The sequence below is a fragment of the Vulpes vulpes genome, chromosome 9, assembly GCF_048418805.1.
Source record: "Vulpes vulpes isolate BD-2025 chromosome 9, VulVul3, whole genome shotgun sequence".
Taxonomy (NCBI): Eukaryota; Metazoa; Chordata; class Mammalia; order Carnivora; family Canidae; genus Vulpes; species Vulpes vulpes.
In genome coordinates, this window is record NC_132788.1 from 25,314,376 (window position 1) to 25,336,543 (window position 22,168).

General features: G+C 49.1%; 1 protein-coding gene across 2 annotated transcripts in view; it reads right to left on the minus strand.

Moving 5' to 3' along the window:
* Window positions 1-6,754: 6,754 nt before the first annotated feature.
* Window positions 6,755-22,168, minus strand: part of FAM167A (family with sequence similarity 167 member A) — a 44,683-nt gene continuing 29,269 nt past the window's right edge. For both annotated transcript variants that reach the window (XM_072719645.1, XM_026007818.2), the window contains exon 4: window positions 6,755-9,993. In XM_072719645.1, the coding sequence (XP_072575746.1) occupies window positions 9,730-9,993 (264 nt within the window). In that variant the 3' untranslated portion in view covers window positions 6,755-9,729. The remainder of the gene's footprint in view (window positions 9,994-22,168) is intronic.

The following is a 22,168-nucleotide window of genomic DNA, read 5'->3' on the forward strand; positions in this document are numbered from 1 at the left end:
GGCTCCTTGCTTAGCAGGGAGCCTGCTGCTCCATCTCCCTCTGCTTGTGCTTTTTCTCTCTCTCTGTCTAATAAATAAATAAAATCTAAAAAAAGTTATTGCACAGTTTTGTTGCTTAAAGTTAAGATGTTCACACTTAACAATTTAACATTTGGTGACAAACATCAATTTGGAATTTGGGCTGGTCTAGAAAGAGAGAATCACACGTCCAATTCCTGAGATTATAGAGGTTGTTTGGATTGGTTTGGGTTGTTTAAACCTTCCTTTCAATCAGTTTTGCATTCAGGTTTTGAGAAAAAAATGATAGGTCTGAATTGCAGTATTTTTTGAACTCGGGTTAAGAGTAAGCTCCAGAAAGTCCCTCCTCTCCCCTCCTACTTTGTTTGTTTGTTTTAAAAAACTTTCTTAGTAATGTATCACATGGAGTTTGCTGTCATGACAGTTTAGATCTTGGTCTGCTGCCAGGGACAGTGAAAGTGCAAGTATGCTGTTGGTTGGAAAGGAAGGTGGCCATCTGGAGAGAGGGGTGCAAATCTGAGAGGCTGCTTCTCCAAGAGGTTAAGAAAACAGAACAAAGCAAGCAAGATCACAAGATCAAAATGAATTGAGACACATCCAAAGAAGCCCAGTGAGTCATGAGGAAGCACACAATAGGCAAGGGGGAGGGCTTGCGAATGTAATAATTTTGTTCCTAACTCATGGGAACAAAGATGGACAGAGAGGGGACCAGCAGAAAGACGGAAGGGGCAAATTGAGTCACTGAGAAAGTTGTCTCTCTTGAGGAGAAAGCCAGATCTCTGCTGCTGGCTGAGGGGGGCTGCTAGAGTTTTGAACCTGAGTGAAGCCCATGATGGGAAAACCTGGGGTGATTCAGGTGTTTTGAGAAAGCAAGTGATAGAAAGATGGAAAGCTTTCTCCCTCCTCAGTATAATTGGGGGAAATGGCCATGATAATTAGGAACTGTAGCTTGGAAAAGCGAGAAGGAAGGTACCAAATGAAACAATAGATTTAAAAACTTCACCTACCATTTTCAGGTTAGCGGCTAGCTTATTTTCTTTATAAAGGATTGCATTCTGGAACTAAGATAAGACATGAGTTTTGCTTTAGACGGTGTGAAGGCAACCAAAGTGTGTGTTTCCTGGAACAGGTGCAGTGCTTGGCACAAATTCAATATTAAAAAATTTTAGCAGGGGCAACCCTGGTGGCTCAGCGGTTTAGTGCCGCCTTCAGCTCAGGGTGTGATCCTGGAGACCCGGGATCGAGTCCCATGTCAGGCTCCCTGCATGGAGCCTCCTTCTCCCTCTGCCTGTGTCTCTGCCTCTGTGTCTCTTGTGAATAAATAAATAAAATCTTAAAAAAAAAATTATCAGGTTACTGACATGGTGACAGAGTACTCCAACTAGAGATTTGGGGTTTGGAGTGGTGGCAATAGCATCTGAACTTTGGTTTTTTTTAGCAAATGTAGAAAGGATGACAGTCACAAACGCCAAGGGAATCATCAAACATTCAGGTGTAAAATGATGGTGGTTCTGGAACTCCAGGGAAAAAAATCCACATGTGAACAGGTTTCTCAGTTTCTCCAGCAGAGGGCACTTTAAGGTTTCTGCAACACAGTGGGTCTCCATGACAAAAGTCTGAAAAAAAATCTGTTTACAGAAGGAAGAATTTCACAGATTTGTTTTCTCAGACCTCTCTGAGGTTCTGGCCAGGGTATGGGTGGTGGAAGGGTTGCAGGGAAGAGAGGGTGTTGGGAAGAGCCAGAATGAGGATGCATTTCCAGCTCTGTACCAACTGGGCAGTGACCTTGACCAGCCACTTCAGCTCCTGGACCTGCTTCTTTGTTGGTAGTAGGAAAAGATCATACTCTGATTGCTCCAGCCCTGATGCGACAACATGTGATACACCCTATGTCGGCAGCCTGGGGTTGGTAGGAGGCCATGGCTCCTTTTGTATCTTGTAGGATTTAATTCGGAGCCCCATTTCATCACGGCATGTCTGTGTCTCTCTTCTCCCTTCTTTCCTGAGACTCATCACCCCATGATGCTGCTCTTTGCTCTCTGCTTTGCCCCCTGAAGGGGAAACTATCATCTCCAGAAGGTCTGGGCTCCCAGGGCTACAGCCTTGCGGTTCTTCATGTCTATGATTGATGGCATCCAGCCTCCCCCCTTGGAAGCAGTCAGACATTCGGTGTGAGGGGTGCTTCTGAGACGCTGTAGCACTTTAAAATCCACAAGGCGTCCAGATCCCTTTCTTTGGAAGGCTTCTAGGCCCTGACACCAATTTACCCACTCCTTCCTAGCAGTCATCGTGGGAGCTTGACCTACTCTTGTAGGTGCCAAGAGTCAGCTCGCCCTCCCTGAGAGCAGTGGCTGCTGACTTGCCTTTCATCTACTTCCTGAAAGGGACCACTCAGGAGGTTTTTCTAAAGGAGACTCACTGTCTCCTTTGCTAGAAATAGAAGTGACTGGAAACTTAGAAACTTGCTTTTAGAAAATCTAGTTCCATCTCCAAGGACGCCCTGCAGCATTTTTGTGATGGTTCATTCGGTCTGGTCTTTCCTTAGAGTTAGCAGAGCTCACCCCCAACTTAAGGCTGGGGTGGGAGAGAGGAGGGGGGATTCAGCAGATGACATTTTGTGTTACTGTGTCTCCTGCAGGCAGTGGCAGTAGGGACGTCCCCCCTCCATGTGGCCAGCCCGCAGGCTCTCCCCTCCCTCTGTGGGCTAAGCTCTGGTCATTTCAGCAGGGCCTGGTGAGGGGACAGGTAGCTGTGCAGGAGGCGGCCTGTGGCCTGTCAAAGGTGGGGCAGACAGGAAGGGAGCTCTGCTTTGCTCAAGCTGGTGTGTGGACTCCAGCGGCTTGTGGGGTGCCTGGCCATTCCTGCGCCTGCTGGGCCTTGGATGCACGCCTGCCCCCTGGGACTCCAACTCAGAAACCGAGATTTCTGGGCTCTGCTCTGAGAATCAACCAGGACCTTATTAAAAAGGTGGGGGATTCAGCTCAGGAAGGGAAGTTTATTTCATGTTCTCTGACTTGGTGCCAACTCTACACTTTAGGAAATTCTCCCCTCTTTTGCTTTTTCTTGTACCTTCTCCCCCTTTCCTCTCTCTCATCCTCCCTATCTTTCCTCTCCCACCCTCTGTTTTCTGCTCTGTGGTCAAGGGGAGCAGAGCCCAGACCTAACTGGAAGGGGTACTGTACCTTTTGCCAAAGAACTAAAGTGCAATGACCAGCTGCTGGTGTCCACAGAGGGACGCTTGCCACGGGACATACCTGTGTGATCTCTCAGGAGAAAAGCATCAATCCCTGAGTCCCATCCGGCCCAGCCCAGTGTCCAGCAGCAGGCTAAGGTCCAGGATCTGTCTCTGCAGGCTAAGGCTCATTTGTTTGCTGTTGTGCTCCAGTGGTAAGAAGTGTTTTGTGCATACCCCTCTTCACACTTCACAAAATGTATTACTGTAGCAGCACATTATGCACATTTATTTATTTTTTTAAACAGATTTTTACTTATTTATTTGAGAGAGAGAGAGCATGAAGGGGAGAGAGCAACAGAGGCAGATGGAGAAGTAGACTCCTCGCTGAGCAGGGAGCCTGATGCGGAGTCAATCCCAGGATCCTGAGATCATGACCTGAGCTGCAGGCAGACACTTAAGCGACTGAGCCACCCGGGCACCCCACATTATGCACGTTTAAAGCATGTTAAAAATAGAAAGAAAGAGATTAAGAATACTAACAGAACTTCTCATCTTTTCTTCTTGCCCCCACCACACCATCTTGTGCACTCCCAAGTGCCTATCCCATGCCTTGGACTCTGTGGGCCAAGGCGTCCTTAGGGCTACAGGCCGATGGACTTTTGCGGGTCGCTCAGGGTGAGGTGGGAAGAATGCTGGGTGTGGTCATTGCTATCCTGTTCCCAAACATTCCAGTTCTCCTCTGCATGGGGCACACATTAAGCTTGCATTCCCTCCTCTCCTGGAGGATTGGTTTGGCCATGTGACTTGTTCTGGCCAAAGAAATGTGAGCAAAGGTGCTATGCATCACTTCCAGGTGCAAACTATGAGAAGCAGGGATAGAGGTAGAGAGAGATATAGAAGAATAGCAGGTGTCTTAGCCTCCTCCCGCCGTACAGTACAAAGTCCCTCAGACTCGTGGCCTCAGTAACAGCCATGTACTGTCTCATGCTGCTGGAGGCGGCAAGTCTGGCAGCAAAGTGTCCACAGGGTTGGGTTCTCCTGAGGCCTCTCTTCTTGGCTTGCAGACAGCCACCTTCTCCCTGTGTTCTTACATGGTCTTCCCTCTGTGTATGTCTGTGTCCCAATGTCATGTTTCTATAAGGACATCAGTCCTTTCGGATTGGGTCCATACGAGTGACCTCATTTTACCTTACTTACCTCTTGAAGGCCCTATCTCTACTTTTTTATTTTTGAAGATTCCATCTATGTATTCATGAGAGACACAGAGAGAAAGAGGCAGAGACATAGGCAGAGGGAGAAGCAGGCTCCCTGCAGGGAGCCCCATGTGGGACTCGATCCCAGGACCCCAGGATCACGGATCACAACCTGAGCCAAAGGCAGATGCTCAACCACTGAGCCACCCAAGTACCCTGAAAGCCCTATCTCTAAATACAGTCCTATTCTGAGGTCTGGGGTGCCAGGACTTCAACATTTGAACTTTGAGGGGACAGCTCAGTCTGCAACCATGCGTGATGCTGTCACTTCCCAGCGGTGATGCAGGCAGAGGTGGGGACAGAAGGCCTCTTGAGAAGCAGCCACTCGGGTCCTGCAGGAGGCCCTGGGAGGCACTTGCCCAGCGTGCTGAAATCCAGCGCACTTTCAAGATGACCTCTGTGAGCCACCTCTCCCAGCAGCCACTTCCCTGACCCTTCTGATAGTTCTGTAGCCCAAAACCCTTTATCAGGTCCTTCGCCTCCTGGAATTCTCACAGCCACTTCCACTTTCCTGCCCCAAACCCTGACTGGTACAGGCAGACAGGGAGGAGAGTCCCCAGCCCATGGCACCCCTTCCAGGTGAGGCTCCCCATGCAGTGGGTGCAACCCTTCCCTGTGATGCCTGGGCCACAGACTGGGGAGGTGAATCCCCCAGAGGGAGATGGGGAGGCTGGCTTGTCACTCCCTAACTCAGGTTTGCCTTGGGACCCTGGGTGTTCTCTGGCAAGTCATCCTTCTTAGCACTTCAGCTGTCCTTGTGTGGACAAGTGAGTAGGTAGGGGAGCTGTGGCGGGGGATGGGGGGCCCTCTGTGTGGTGAGATGGTTTAGGGGACACACTAGGAGCCCATGAAGCTGGGCCCAGGGAGTTTGCACACACTACCGGTGCACTGACTGCTGGTCGGGGAGATGTCCACAGTGAACCTAGCACGTCGTGGTGAGCGGGGATGACTGCTTGCCAAGGCCTCAAACGTTTGTGGTTTCCTTTCCTAAAGCAACTTCCTTCGGAGACCGCCTTGCTGTCTCCATCACTGTTGGCTTCGAGCCCGCGAGCAGGGTACTTAAAAATAGCCAGGTCTGAAAACTTGCAGTGCTCCAGAGTGGTTTCCAGCAGAGAGGGCCTGGGATTGTGACAGGCCTGTCTATCCTGGCAGGGCCACCGTCAGCCACACTGCCTTCCTCCTCCCCGTGGGTCCATTGCAGCCTTCCTGGCCCAGCTGCCAAGATCACAGACTCCGCACCTTTGCCATAGTCAGGAGAGGGCTTCTCCTCCTGCTGAGAAGCCAAAGGGAATGTTGTCAGCAGATCTTATCTATCTTAGAAATAAAGGAGATAGATGAAATCTGTAGGTGGCTCTAGAAGCCACTGTTTTTGACCTATGTCGCCAGTCCCAGACGAATACACTTAGCTGCGGCCACCGGGCAGGTAGGGTAGCATCAGGCTGTGTCCCTGAGTGGAGAAGCTGTATCATCCCTAAAATGTCACTCTGCTCCCCTCATTGACTGGGCATTGCCTTCCATTCCATCCCCAGACCTCTAGATGTCAGGGTCTTAGGATGCTGTACTTAGCCCCTGACTCTTGCTTTTTTTTTTTTTTTTTTAAGGTTTTATTTATTTATTCATGAGAGACACAGAAGGAGAGGCAGAGATACAGGCGGAGGAAGAAGTGGGCTCCCCTTAGGGATCCCGATGTGGGACTCAATCCCAGAACCCCAGGATCATGACCTGAGCCAAAAGCAGATGCTCAACAACTGAGCCACCCAGGCATCGCAGCTCCTTCTTCTTTTATGTCCTCTCTCTCTTCCTTCAGGAATTTATACAGGCATGGTACTTTTAATGTCATCCAAATATCCTATGCCAGAATCCCAAATTTATGTCTCCAACATTGGCCATTTCCTGTAATCCAGATCCCTATATTCAACCACTTATACACTCCCCACTTGGATGTCTAATAGGCATTTAAATGTACCATGCTTGAGACACAACTACTGGGTGTTGCCCCTCTGCCCCAATCATGCTCCCCTCAAAGCTTCTTCATCTCAGTAAATGGCACCCCCTCTGTCCAGCTGCTGGCCAGAGGGTGGTTCTTAATTCCTCCGTCTTCTTCACACACCACATCCAAGCTGTCAGCATGTCTTGTTGGCTTTACCTCCAAAGTATATCCAAAAGCGTGTCCCAAACCCATCCACCTCCACCCACACTTCTTTCCTTCCTTCCAACCTCCCTCCCTCCCCTCCTCTCTCTTTCTGTATGTGCTACAATAGGAACAAGGTAAAAGAAAAGAAATCTCTCCTCCTTATATAGTATCTTCTTTTGAAATATTTTTATTTCACTTTTTCTAACAGCAATATAGAAACAAATAATAATAAAAATAAGATTATAAATTGTCCATTGATTATGTAATAGCACTTGGTATTGCTACAGGGAGGAGGCCCGGGGCCGGATCAGGCCCTCTCTAGCCTCCCCAGGCTCTCCGGGCCTCTGTGATCTCTGCTGAGTCCGTGAAGGCATCACACACTGCTATGTAATGGCAGTGTCAGTGGAGACCTCGTGGTTTACACTCAGGGTCCTTGGGGATGACACAGAGGTGGGTAGATAATGAGTCAGACTGCAAATAGTACTGTGTATAGGTGGGACACCAGAAGGTGGCCCCAGGATGCTGCGATGGCACAGGTTAGGTTGCAGGTGATCCATAGACATCTCTTGATCCCCCCAACCAGGCAGGGACTTCACACAGCTGAACAGACCGGGTGAGTTAATTGTGTTTCCTGTGGGACTAAGGGAACTCCCGGACACTGGATGATGAGTCAGGGGACGCACCCGGTCTGTCCCCCTCTGCTGTCATCTCTGGTCCCCTCCCCTTTCTCCACCATCCTCGCCCCCAGATTAAATTCTCTTGGGGTGAGCTAAGCAAAAAAGAGGAGACATCTAATCTATTCAGAAAAAGTGTTTCTTGATCTGGGCTTCCTCTCAGAGAACAAAGATGGGAAGGGACCATTAGATGACCCGAACAATAAATTGCCCAGCTGATGCCAACTCCATTGGATTGACAAAATCAACTATATCACTCAGCTTTAGTAGAATCCAATTTTTTCAATTACTATAATGACTGATTTCTAGAAAGAAAAAAAAAAAAACCAAAACACCAGTTTGGCATTACTTTCAGAATATGCAACGGGCTTTTTGGTGTGGGTTTTCATATGTGTACCTGTGTGCCTCTCGAGAGTGAGTGGTGTGCGCAGGCCAGCCTGCCGCCCTGCCCTCTCAAGGAGGCATCTCAGAGAAGCCTGGCAGGAACGCCTCTGCAGGACTTGGCAGTGCTTGGATGTAATCCCTGAGGAGAGAGGGCGCTGGGTAGAGAAAGTCCCCTCCTTCCCTGCCTGAGGGGGAGCAGGTCTAAGGGTCCTGGCATTGCACTGAGGTCTTTTCTGTGGACCAGTCCTCTGGGCCTCAGGCTGCAGTCATTGCTCAGAGTCAGGTTGAGAATGAATTTTAGCTGTGGTGCTGTACCTTCTTTGAAGGAAGCATAAACCCTCTGGCTCTTTGAAATCACAAGAAAGAGACCAAGTTCTTTTCTAACTAGGGACCATTCATTCACATCCTCCCACTGCCAGCCCACAAAAGAAAAACAACCAATGTGAGTCAGGGTGTGTGTGTGTGTGTGTGTGTGTGTAAAAGTGTGCATAGGCCCCAGTGAGACTAAACAGGAAGATGAAACATGAAAGAACATCAGGACACCTTACTTCGACTATGGAAATGTGATTGGTAAATGCATGGACTGCGGGTCTACTTTCCAGGCATTGCTCTGACTTTGACCCAACTATTCTGACTTGCAAAGTGAGAGGTACATGTAGGGGCTGCACAAGGTGGAGAGTAGAGGGCTTGGCAGTTTGTGGGTTTGGCAAAGCATTAGGACCATCTTTGGGGTTCAGGTTCATTGATATATGATTGGTCTAGGCATTTTTAATAATGATTTAACATGTTGATATTCTACAGCCACTAAGGAGCTATGAAACCTGAGGAAAGTCATCTCCTTCCCTGGCTTCACTTCACTCCATTATGAACAAGAAGGCTCGGCTAGGTGACGTCCAAAGCCACCTCACCCCCAGCTGGCGGGAGAACATGCTCCACGCAGCATTCTATCAGGTTAACTTTCCTCCCTGTTGAGGTGTCAGCCCTCACCTTGCTGATCTTCATGCCCGATGTCAGGGACAACCCTTTACAGTCAAATCCTTAACTACTGTACTTGAGCTACCCAATTGGCATCACCATTTGGACAAAAATCAAACAGTTGTTAACAAGTTAGCAACAGATTAGTAACAGTCTGATTCAATTAAAATTAGTCGTTTAAATCAGGCACAGAATGTCAGAGGAGGCTCAGGGTGAGCTCCTGAGCTCCGTGGAGTCTCTCTGGGGAGGGCAAGAAGGGGACAAAAGTGACGCCATCAGGAGAATTCGGTGGTGGGAAATCCACCGACACACTTGCCTGGTTCTCTCAGGCACTCCCCAAGGGGCTCTTTGGAGACTGGGATTGGTGTGTGCGGCCAGGGCGGCAATAGAGGGCATCTGTGCTTGCTCCACCCACATTCCCTGGTGTGTCCTGGCACGCGCTGGAAACAATTTACACGGTGCTGGTGGTGCCAAGGTCTAAGACTGACAGTTGCCCAGACCAGCCGCTCCCCAGAGGCGCTGGCCAGGGCTGTGGGGCTGCGTCCCCAAGCCCCCACTTTGTCATTCCTTCTGGTTTTCCTTTCCAGGTGAGTCCCTGTTAGGGCTGCTAAGTCACCTGTTTACGGTGAACTTGAGCCTGTACTTAGAGGACAGCAACAGGAGATGGGTTCATCTGACACACCTAATCACCTCCTCCCTGGATGTGCAGTGTCCTTGGGGAAGCTTTCTGCAAGAATTACAGCTCTGGGGGTCCCCCTTTGGGATCCCAGATCATAGCACCAGGGATTCCGGGAAACAGGAATATGGGTGAGTGAGGGGAGGATGGAGATGTGTCATGCTGGGAGCCAGGTCTCATTGAACATCTGGATGGAGCGGCCCTTCTGCAGGACACTCTGGGTCACAGACAGTCAGGGGGTTGTTGGGCTCCACAGCCGGAGCCCCCGGGGAGAGCACCTGCTGTGGGTCTGAGGGTCCAGGTTCACCAGTCACAGGGAAGTCCTGCCTCTGGGGAGACCCACTCAGGGTAACTCAGCCTCAACTCCCTTGCCACGTCCCCTCCCCGCCTCCCAAACACTCTGCTCTGCACCCCACCCCCGCGCCCCCTTCCAGGGCTTCTCAGCACAGAGAGAACCTCCGGGAGTTGATGTTCATCTTGGTGACTCCGATGAGCTTGAGCGGGGTGGAGAGACTGAAGGAGGAGGCCAGCGGGGAGTCGCAGAAGAGATCAGACAGCTCGTCCCGTTCCTCCAGCTCGTAGGTGGCATCGTTGAGCATCCTCCGGTGCAGGTCACAGGTCTGCTCGATCTTCAGCTTGTTGATGTCACTGCGCAGCCGCATGAGCTGTCTGGCCAGCTGCTGGTCCTGCAGCCGCATCTCCATCTGGAAGGGAGGAGAGGAGGTGTCAGCCAAGAAAGGGGCTGGGGGTTGCCGCTCCGTCGCCTCTGACAAACACACACCTGCTGATTGGAGACCTGATTAATGGCTCGATGGCTCGCATCGTCGATTGGTCCACCTGGAGATATTGGACAGTCCCTGTTCAGGAGGGTGAAAGCACACACAGAGCAAGATGACACATGGGGACAGATGGGTTTCCTAAACAATACTTTGTTGTTTTTAAAAAGATTGTATTTATTTGAGAGAGAGAGAGAGAGAGCACACAAGCAGGGGGAGCAGCAGGCAGAGGGAGAGGGAGAAGCAAGCTCCCTGCTGAGCAGAGAGCCTGATGGGTGCTCAGTCCCAGGACCCTGAGATCATGACCTGAGCCCAAGGCAGACACTTACCAACTGAACCACCCAGGCGCCCGTCCAACAATATTTTGTGCTAGGCTAGATACTATGTCTAAGTCTGTCTGGAAGAGACATATGTCAGTCCTGGCTTACTTAAAATTTCAGTCTCATTGTTTACAGATATGTACAGATGGGGATGGAGTAAGAGTATAAAGGAATGCACGGGAGTGATAAGTACCAAATTCAGGAGCATGATTACCTCTGGGTGGGAAGGAAAGAAGGTGGTTGGGGAAGGTATATGAGGGCTTCAGCTGTATTGGTAATATTTCATACCTCAGGCTGGGTAGTGGTTATGCTGTTATTCTTTAAACCTTTAAACATTCTAGAAGGCCTGCAATGTTTTTAAAAAGATTTTATTTATTTGAGAGAGAGAGAGAGAGAGAGAGAGAGAGAAAGCAGGGGAAGGGGCAGAGGGAGAGAGAGAGAGAGAATCCTTAAACAGACTTCCCACTGAGCCCGACACCAGGCTCCATCCCATGATCCTGAGATCATGACCTGAACTGAAACCAAGAGTTGGATGCTCAACCCACTGAGCCACCCAGGTGCCTCTGTCTGCAATATTTCATAATAAAGTTTCAAAAAAAAACCAAACAAATATGTAAATATATGCCAATATTTACTGAGTGTTTTACTATGAACCGGGCACTGTTCTAAGCTCTTCAGGAATCTATTAATCTGCTCAGGCTGCCATACAAAATACCACAGACTGGGAAGATTAACCAATAGACAAACTAAGATTTTTCATAGTTCTCGTGGTCAGGAAGTCCAAGATCAAGGGGTGGGCTGATGCCATCCTTAGGGAGGACCTTCTTCCTGGCTTGAAATGGCCACCTTCTTGGTTTATCCTCACATGATGGAGACAGAAAGCTCAGCTTTCTTTCCTTTCATAAGGGCATCAATCTCATGATGGGGGCCCCACTCTTATGACTCAAACTCTAATTACCTCCTAAAGGCACACCTCTAAATACCATCACTCCGGGGGTAAGGGCTTCAACATGTGAATTTGGAGGGGTGACACAAAAATTCAGTCTATAACGGGTATATCAACATGCTGCAACTCTGAGTAAAATCACCATCACCATCCACCAGTTAGAGATGAAGAGACAGAAGCTGACGAAGTCGGTCACTATGTCAAGCCACAAAGGGCATAAATGGCAGAGTTGAGATGAGAAATCCAGACAATCAGTCTCCAGTGCCCAAGCCACCGACAAGGAAGTCCTGGTTCCTTTGCTACTGTTGAGGAGGGTGGGGCATGGAGCTAGTCCTGCACTCAGTGAACTAACAAAAGGCTCATGATCTTTTCGATGCCTTTTCTATTAAGGAAGGGGAGTGATAATACCCCCACACCTGGTCTAACATCTTTACAGTTTCCAAAATTCATCCTCATGCTAACTTTATTAGTACTATACAGCCAGCCCCGAGGGATCAGCAGAGCAGGTTGGCTGAATAGATTACAAGTCTGGAAGAATGTCAAACAGTTCTCAGTTTCACAGTGGTGCCATAGCAGAGATGGGAATTGGAGCTCACAGGATCTCCTCAGGCTCCCAGCACTTTCAATTAATTTTTTTAAAAGATTTTATTTATTTATTTATTCATGATAGACACAGAGAGAGGCAGAGACATAGGCAGAGGAAGGAGCAGGCTCCCTGCGGGGAGCCTGATGCAGGACTCGATCCCAGGACCCCAGGATCATGACCTGAGCCAGGGACAGACGTTCAACCACTGAACCACCCAGGCATCCCAGCACTTTCCATTAATAACCCTTGTCAATAGGACAGGTCCTCAGCTGCTCCTACTTGATACAAATCTGATTCCTTCTCACTGTTTACTCTGCCTGTCATTGCAAGTGGCTATTGTTGTTGCAGTTTTGTGTCTTCAAGCTCAGCCACATCCTTCACATGGTGCTTGGAACCAAACTGATGTGGAGAAACCAACCATGAGATCCCAGGGGGACACCTCCCACTGTTATGCAAGTGAATACAAATGGTCTCACTTTTACCCTGTTAAGGTTTGGAATCCAGTGCATTGCCTCGTAGAAAAATAAGCAACTTCACCAATAAGCATTTTATTGTTCTTTTTTTTCCTCTTTCATGTTTAAATGTATTTCTACAGATCCCCTTTCTTTCCATTTCGCAGATAAGAAAAATCAAGATAAAAAATCTTGCATGGGAGGGATGCTTGGGTGGCTCAGTGGCTGAGCATCTGCCTTTGGCTCAGGGAGTGATCCTGGGGTCCTGGGATTGAGTCCCACATAAGGCTCCCTCAGGGAGCCTGCTTCTCCCTCTCTGCTTATGTCTCTGCCTCTCTCTGTGTATCTCTCATGGATAAATAAATAAAAAGCTTTAAAAAAAAGTCTTGCATGGGGATCAGCAAAATATTTAATGGCAAAATTGGTATTAAAGTTCATAGCTCCTGTTTGTTAGTTTCTTAATCCTTGGGCATAAAAACCCAAATTTTATTGCCAATCAGAAATTCTATTGGGGCACCTGGGCAGTGCCCAGGTGGTTAGGTGTCAGACTCTTGATTTTGGCTCAGGTCATGGTCTCAGGGTCCTGGGATCCACGCTCAATGGGGAGTCTGCTTGAGATTCTCTCCCTCTCCTTCTGCCCTCTCCCTCAAATGAATAAGTAAATCTTTTAAAAAAAAACTCTACTGATTTAGAACAGCACCAAATTAATGATGGCTCGCTCATCACAGGGCAGTTGGCCATTCATTCATTTGTCATGGAGCTTGGAAGTGGGCTAGGTGTTCATTGGTCATGCATGGAAGTGGGCTAGGCGTTGTCTAAAACCCTTCTGAAGGAGATAGTGGTCAAATTTGTCTGAAAGACAGCGCCAGCTCATGCCCATTGCTTTATTTAATATGGTCTTTGAGGAGTCTTGATTGAACCACTTCTCTGGGAGTATTTTATCATTTGAAGATAGAGCTCTTTGAAAAGATGGGAACTTCATGGTTTTGATTTAAGCTTTGGCCCTGAGATTGGATCTGAGGTCTGAAAAGATCCTTAAGGTCGGAGAATTTCAGGTTTGAGCAGGTGTCTAGGAGTATCTGTGAGATGTGGCCCATAGGGGTGCCTGATAGAAGAAAAGGTCTATTTTCCTATGGCCAATAGATCAAGTCAAAGGTCAGAGAACAATTTAGGGTTGAAATCCCATCAGAGTTAGCGGGAAAGAGGGGTGAGAGTAAGGCATATGTCCAGTTTTCTTTGACTGGCCCAAGGCCACCTTGATGAAGCCACTTCACAGACTCATTCAGCTTGGACTCATTTGACTCTGCATAAGAGAATCAAGAGAAATAAGACCATACTTTCAACAGGGCTGAGGATTCTGGCCATTCGACTTGTTTGTACTCCCAAAGGACCATGACGGGGGATGGGGAAGGGGCTGTTTTCCCTGCAGACCCTGGTTCTGAGGGCGCCTCAGTGTTAGTATCTGCCCTACTAGTCACTCAGAGTATATATTTTGTTACGACCCCTGAACGTAAATCAGCCACTGCATCTGATGTTCAGAGAAACACTTCCAATGCCACAGGGAAAACCGGCTGTGTTGGTCCTATTCTCACTAAAGGATTTCCCAAGGGTGACTTGTACATTAATTTGAGGTATTTCTGCCCTGCCTTAAGAGGTAACTCCAGGGGAGGCCTGGGTGGCTCAGCGGTTTGGCGCCTGCCTTCCGCCCAGGGCATGATCCTGGAGTCCCGGGATTGAGTCCTGCGCCAGTCTCCCTGCGTGGAGCCTGCTTCTCCCTCTGCCTGTGTCTCTCCCTCTCTGTCTTTCTCTGTGTCTCTTGTGAATAAATAAATAAGAGATCTTAAAAAAAAGAAAGAAAGAAAGAAAGAAAGAAAGAAAGAAAGAAAGAAAGAAAAGAGCTAACTCTGGTAATCAGACCAAATCTATACAGAAATGAGCTCCCATTGCTAAAAAATAAAAATAAAATTTAAAAACCTAAGCAAAATGTGCAGATTCCCCACCCCACTCCCAACACACCGCCTAAAATTTTTCTTTTGTTTTTTTTTCATTGTGGCAAAAATACACATAACCCAACATTTTTACCATATTAATTGCTTTTAAGCATACAGTTCAGTGGTGTTAAGCACATCCTCACTGGTATGCAACCATCCCCACCATCCACCTCCAGACCTCTTCATCTTTTAAAACTGAAATTCTGTCCCCATTAAACAACTCCCACCCCCCTTCCCCTCTCAACCACCATTTCACCATCTCTGTGAATTTGACTGCTTGATGTACCTTATATAAGTGGAATCATACAGAATTGGTTCTTTTGTGACTGGTTTATTTCACAAGGTTCATATAGCTATGAGGCTTTTTAGAAATTAAACCTTTTCCAGATATGTTTAGTGAACATATGTCTTTGCTGATCCTATTACAGTGAGTCAGGCCCCCCTCGCTTTTTTTTTTCTGCTCTGCCAACGAGGTACTCAGGCATCTATGATCTCACGCCCCATCTCCTGCCATATACTGTCAGGTGAAGTGTCAACTGACGTTATTACTTCACTGCATCTGCTCACAGCTCTAGATGAGAGGTATTTCAGTCTGTTTTACAGAGGAGGAAACCAACTCAGAGAAGTTAAGGGACTGTCCAGGATCGGCCAGCCGGGGCATGGTGCCCTTGGATCACCCCAGGCCCCTCAGAGCCCAGAGCTGGTGGCCCTTCCATGGCTTCTGCTTACCTGGAACTGGGCTGGATCCCAGAACCCATTGAAGTGGGAAATCCTCTGTTCTGGGGTTTGGATCTGGGTTCCAGTGGAAGCCCCTCCTCATGAGCTGTGTGGCCTTGGGTGAGTCACTAACACTCTCTGAACTTCTGTCTCTTCATCTAGAGAGAAGGGACACTGTCTTTTCCAAGACTACGAGAAGCACGGTAGATAATAAGTGGCATGCCAAGTGAGCTGAACGCTGCCAGTCAGACAAAGGTAAGAGGTTCACCGGTTAAGCTCTTTCTCTCCAAGCCAAGGTGCAGAACGTGGAAAGTGGCCAGAACCTCCCACTTATGAGACTTTATTAAAGAAACTGAGATGCTGGCCCTAGGTCACCCTGGGCCCGCTGACTCAACCATCAGAGTATGGGTTAATGTTCTCCCTGGCAAAGGCTCAACTGTAGGACGTGCCGATTTCTAATCCCCTTCCCAGGGTGGCCTGTTGTTCCTGCAGAATAAAGGCGCTTGCTGGATTCTCAGAGGCGCGCCTACAATTCCAGTAATCCTGTAATTAGGGCAGAGTGCTCGGTGAAAGGGGAAGAAATGGCAGCGTGTTGTGGCCATCAGCACATTGTGGTGACAGGGCGTGTTCCTATCAGATGAGGAAGCTCACGAAAGAGGTGGCAGATGGGTGACTTTGCAGCAATGGCCATGCGCGGCTGTAGCCAACGCAGGTAGGATGGCCAGGCGAGGAAATTCACACAAGTACCTCATGTGAGAGCGATCTGCTCTCAGGGGGAGTTAGAAGACGGGCTGACTTCTGCCTCTGAGTGGGGTGGAATAAATTTTTTTTTAAATTTTTATTTATTTCTGATAGTCATCACAGAGAGTCATCACAGAGAGAGAGAGAGAGAGAGGCAGAGACACAGGCAGAGGGAGAAGCAGGCTCCATGCCCTGGGAGTCCGATGTGGGATTCGATCCCGGGTCTCCAGGATCGCGCCCTGGGCCAAAGGCAGGCGCTAAACCGCTGCACCACCCAGGGATCCCTGAGTGGGGTGGAATAAAAGCAAACATTGCCTTAAACTGATGTGGAGAACAATATGGCAGTCCCTCAAAAAAATTAAACAGAGAATTACTACATGACCCAGCAATTCATCTTGGGCATATCTCCCTGCAGGAATTGTAAGCAGGGGCTTGAACAGAGATACTCGTACACTTGTGTCCGTAGCAGCATTATTCGTAAGAGGCAGGAGATGGATGCCACCCGCGTGTCCACTGATGGATGTACAGATCAACAAAATGCGGCCTGTCCATCCAGTGGCATGTTATTCAGCCATCCTGGCGTATGCTACAGCATGATCTGTAAGTGAGAGACTTGCCACTTATATGACGAATCTAAGTAGTCAAACTCAGAGAGGCAGAACAGAGAATGGGGGTTGCAAGCAGCTGGGGGGGAAGAGGAGAATGGGGAGTTAGTGTCTTCTGGGGACAAAGTTTCAGTTGGGGAAGAAGAACGCACTTCTGGAGATGGACGGTGGTGATGATCGCACAAGACTGGGAATGTACCTAATGACTTGTATGCTTAAAAATGGTTACATGGTAATTTTACGTTTTATATATATTTATATTTACATTATATATACACACATATATATATTACCACAATTAAAGAAACCACAAAAGCTAAAAATTGGGGTGATCACCACGATCACCCAAGGTTTGCCCAGAACCCTCCTGGTTTTAGCTCCCCAAGTCCCACATCCTAAAAGCCTCCCTGATCTGGGGCAAACTGGGGTGGTTGGGGAAGAGAGTGTTTTGTTCTTAAGCAACGGCCCCTGCAGCATTTTAGAGAAGCGGCATTTTGGGGGCAATCTGGATGATTTGCTTCCTTCCTCAGTGCCCGTTGTCCACTTGCTCTGTGCTCACTTGCTCATTCTAAAACACTGAATGACGTCTTGGCATTCCAGGGAAGACAGCATGTCAGTGTTTCTTTTAATACGTAAAAATGCAAGGTTCTGGCTAATACCTTTATTCCTAGTTGCCAATGGAATGTGCTAGGACACTTTCTTGGGTCTGCTTTCTGCAGGTCTAAAATGCCCTGAAGATTTAAGGAGTTTGAAAAAAATACAAAAATCACGTAACTAGCAGATGGTCAGGAGCACAAGAAGCCATTCCTCTGAACACAACTTTGCCCCAGCAGCTGGTGCTTCCTCAAATGAGTACTAGTATATGGCCTGTGGACACACCCTCTTCTCTCCAGCACCCGGCCTCCCTGCAGCCCTGTTCCTGAGCTGCTTCATTTCCATTCCCTAGTCCTTCACTTTCTGTGATCTTGCACCTTTCCCCCTGAAAATTTGTTCTCTTAATTTGGAGAAACAACAAGATGGGGACAATGGCTTGAGACACGGCCCTGTGCACACCTGCAAGCACATTTGGGGGCAGAGGTTTGCAAATCTATCTCTAAAGCTCACCCCAGAGAAACCCGTGCACCCAGGGCAAACCAGAGGAGCTGCGAATGAGCTGGATTGAGGCTTGTTGGGATTAGCACAGATGCAGGAAGACAGAAGGAATCCTGAGGTGATCAAGGGCATTTCGTTTAACCCCCGTTTCTGAGGCTCAGATCTAAGGCATCCTAGCCCAACAGTCACAATTACGCTCTGACTGATGTTGAAGAGAGACTGAGTATGAAATCCAGGCCATTTTCTCAGCCGTGTATGAAAGGACGGAATGCGCCGTATTCTCTATGAGACTGAATGCTTGAAACTTGGAAATGGTTTGTGTAAACTGTCTGATGGTTTATATAACTTCACCAAAAGGTCCAGCTTATTGTTTTAATCAGTGCTGTGTAGGAACACACTTAGAAGCCTGGAGAAAATATTATTCATTATTTGATCTTCGGTTTGGCCTCTGAGAAGGAGCCAGAATAATACTGTTAGGAAAGAAAGCAAGTGGTGTCATTGAAATGTGCTGCTAGAGGCAACTTTAGGGTCCGGGGAAAAAAAATTAAAATTTTTTTTCCAAACACCTCTAGAAAGCAAACTGTTCATGGACTGATTTTCAAGCAAAGCTGTTGACTCAAGTGAAGGTTTCTCAAAGGTCTCTACTTGGGCGGCGACAGACCACTCTGCCCGGCAAAGTAGAGGCTGCAGTCACAGCTGCCTCTCTGCAGGTGTCAGGCTGTCCCTGCCCCAGGCTGTGGGTGAGCAGAAGGACACCGTGGCTCTCATCCCCTGGGCAGAACATGACTAGTATGTCTGGGCTCTTCCGGGGGGCTCTTGTGCTCTCCTTGGAGCCCCTATCTGCTGGGAGGGAAAGTTTGAGCAGAGCCCAGGGCCAGGGAAGATGTGCTTCAGATCCTGTCCGGACCGTCTGTCCTCTGTGGCAAGAGTCAAGCTCTTTTTCTTTCTTTCTTTCTTTCTTTCTTTCTTTCTTTCTTTCTTTCTTTCTTTCTTTCTTTCTTTCTTTCAGTAGATTTATTTATTTATTTATTTATTTACTTACTTACTTACTTATTTGACACGTAGAGAGAGGCAGAGACATAGGCTGAGGGAGCAGCAGTCTCCCTGCCCGGAACCCGATAAGAGACTCGATCCCTGAACCCCAGGACCATGCCCTGAGCCAAAGGCAGACACTCAGCTTCTGAGCCTCCCAGGCATCCCTCAAGTTCTATTGCTATGATAAGGTCTTTGATTTTCCAACTTGGAAGGTCCAAGGCCAAACTGAATCTTTACCCATGAGGCTGGCACATAGAGTGATGCACTCTGAATAGCCCCCAGATCTGTCCCCAGAGGCTCTGGGTTCCAGTTTGCTTTGTGTGACCCCTAAATTCATATGTTGAAACCCTAATGCCCAGTGTGATGGAATCTGGAGGTGGGGCCTCTGGGATGTGCTTAAGTCATGAGGGGTGAGCCCTTGTGAATGGGATGATGAATGCTCTCATAAGAAACTCCAGAGAGAGATCCCTGGGTGGTGCAGTGGTTTAGCGCCTGCCTTTGGCCCAGGGGCGATCCTGGAGACCCGGGATCGAATCCCACGTCGCGCTCCCAGTGCATGGAGCCTGCTTCTCCCTCTGCCTGTGTCTCTGCCTCTCTCTCTGTGTGTGTGACTATCATAAATAAATAAAAATTAAAAAATAATTAAAGAAACTCCAGAGAGCAACCTCACCTCTTCCACTATGTGAGGACTCAGCGAGAAGTCTGTGACCCAGAAGAGGGCCCTGACCAGAGACTTGCAGCCTGCAGACTGTATCAGATGGCTGTAGCTGAGAAGCTACCCAGGCTGGGGTATTTTGTTGCACCAAAGGACTCAGACACAGTTCTAGATCAGCCCCTAATGAGATGAGTGGCTCTGGGCAGCGATGTGACCCCTTAATGGAGAGGGGATGCTGATCACCTTCTCCTAGCCAATAAGGCTGCATCCTGGACATGAGGTGGGCCTGGAAGCTGTACACCTCAGAAAGGATTCCTGTATCCTTGAGTGGGAGCAAAAGAGATGGGTGCTGTTGCTGGGCTGGGAAGGACAGCCAAGACTGGCATGCCCACAGTCACCCCACACCCCACATCATGGGTTCCTCCCTGCTCCCCCCTCCCATGTCTGCACTGGCTCCTACACTCAAGAGGCTGATGGACAGGTCTCCTCTTTATTCAAACCTTTCAAAGGCCCAAACAACCCTCCTGGCTCCCCTGCTCTCTCCAGCCTCAACTCCCCTCCACTGAGCCTCTTCCCCTCCACAGTAGTCATACTGCATCCTTCTTCCCTCCGCTAGAACCACTCCTTCCCATCCCATCCTCCTTGCCTCCAAACCTTGCAGGTTGGGTGACACTCACCACCATGGGTGCTTCCTACCACAGCACCTACACAAGGCATTTGTTGACTCATTTGTCTCCCTGCCAGGTGGTAAAACACCAAAGAGGAATGACTACTGTGCCTTGTGCATAACTCTCATGCTCAAAAGCCATTTGTTGAATGAATGTATGAATGAATGAATGAATGAATGAATGAAGTCAATGGACGATATCTCCCCAGAGCCAGGTTTTGATTTTCTACAGCTGGGACAATCCTAGGGGACCTTTCCTGACTTCCTCACCCAGGCTGCCCTCCAGGCCTGTGGGGAGGCAGTGAGCTGAATGAACAAAGCCCTGGCTTGTGGATTTGAAGTCCTTCATTTACCACTCACCGGTGTTGCTGCTCTGGGCAAGTTGCTCAAGTTGTCTGAGCTTCCATTTCCTTATCTGTGAAATGGGCATAATAATAATACCTGCTCTGAGAATTACATGAATAACACATATATAAGACACTCTGTATAGGATGTGAGGTTCCATAAGTGTTAGTTTCACTTTATCCCCTAGAACTGCAGAGCTAAGCAGTTAGTTATTTCCCGTATGACACTCTTATCTCTCTCACTAAGTTACTGGGGTCCTTGAGTGCCCAGGCCCTATATGATTCTTCTTTGCTCACCAACAGGGCCTGGAGCAGAGCTAGTCACCAAATCGTGCTTCCCACACACTTTGCAGATGATTACTTGCACCTGACACCTGTGTTGCTCTTCACACTTAAGCCCAGTCCCGTGGGATTGGCAGGGTGGCATTAGCATCCCCTTTATCACCTGGCTTATCTGTGTCCATGGAACTCATAATGCCAAAGCATTTCGGGATTTGAAATGGAGGCAGAGGTCCTTAGCTTGGCCAGTGTGCATGGGCCTTCCCCAACTTCTTGGCCACTGCCCTGGACAGCCAGTGGGGGGTCTTGTGGAGCCAACAGCTAGTCCTAGGACTGTGTCACTCATGCCAGGCTGCTGGAGCAGGGCCTCCAGCCAGACTGCAGGGAGGGTGGGCCTCCTTGCCTCTCTGAACCAAGACGCCCTGCTAGGCTGTCTCTGGGTGAGAGAGCTGACAGAGAGGAGAAGAGACACCCCTTCCTCCCCTCCCCACCGCCCCACCATGGCGACTGTGTTTCTACTCTACCATGAGCTCCTTGCACTGCCTTCAGATTGTTCCTACTGGGAGCACTAACTATCCCAGGCAGGGATTGTGCTTCCTTAAGAGATTGCCTGGAGATCAATCAGCTGTGGCCAGGGCAGTTGTCAATTGAATGAAAGACGAATGAAGGACGCTGAGGTGCCCTGACTTTCTTCCACAAGAGACCCCTAGAGCACCAGTGTTGGGACTTCAGATTTTTCCTGGATTCTGGGCTTCCCAGCTTGGAAACTGCTAGAGTGGGAGTTCCACACTGGTGCTGAGCAAGCCCACGAACCAGCCAGAAACACTACTGACCACGAGTGAGGGGGAGCCTCTTGTGGGACAGGAGCTCTCTAGAACTGGGGCTTGTATGAGTAATCAAGGCTCTCGTGCACCTGTAGTTTCTATCTATAGATTCTCACTGTGCCTTCAAGAGGAAGTGAAGCCCATCTCTTCTCTGCCCCACCTTCCAGGCGTGATTGAGGCCGTTTTGCTCTCCAAAGTCATTTCACACTCCATTAACCCCGGAGCCTGCCTCCTTAGGAAGAACAGATGGTTTGGCCTCATCTACCTGGGGGAACTCGCAGCAGCCTTGGGGCCTGGTGTGTGTGGGGGTGTGGGGGTGTGTATGTGAACTCAAAACCCACCTAAGGGGGGTATTTGCAGTGCCTGGGAAGCGGCTATGACCTAGCTCCAGATCAGAGTCCAGAGTTAGGGCGAGAGTCAGGGCTGCACCCCTCCCCCACAGGTCCCAGGGGCTTAGTAAGGTCACCAACCGCTGAGTACTGTGCAGTGTGGCCCGAGGTGGCCCCTGGGGCTGCTGGCAGAGTGTGAGCCCGGGAGCGGGTGGGCTGGGGAGGGCGGGGCCCGAGTCTGTGACAGCTGATGGGTGGACGCTCCTGCATTTCTCCACATAGCATCTTCCCCCTTTGGACAACGAGGGTGATGGCCCTTGGCTTCTGGCTTCTCTAGCATCTGGGGGGTCTGCGCATCCTGCTGGCTAGCACTGTCAGAAGGAGCCCTAGGAGAGGGGTCCTCAGGCGCTGGTGCATGCCTGCCCTGCGGGGGGCAGTGGGGAGGCAGAGAAGCCAGGACCTCGCACGGGCTTGGGCAGCTCCTCCTCCCCCCTGGGGTCCTGAGCAGCCTGCAGGCTCC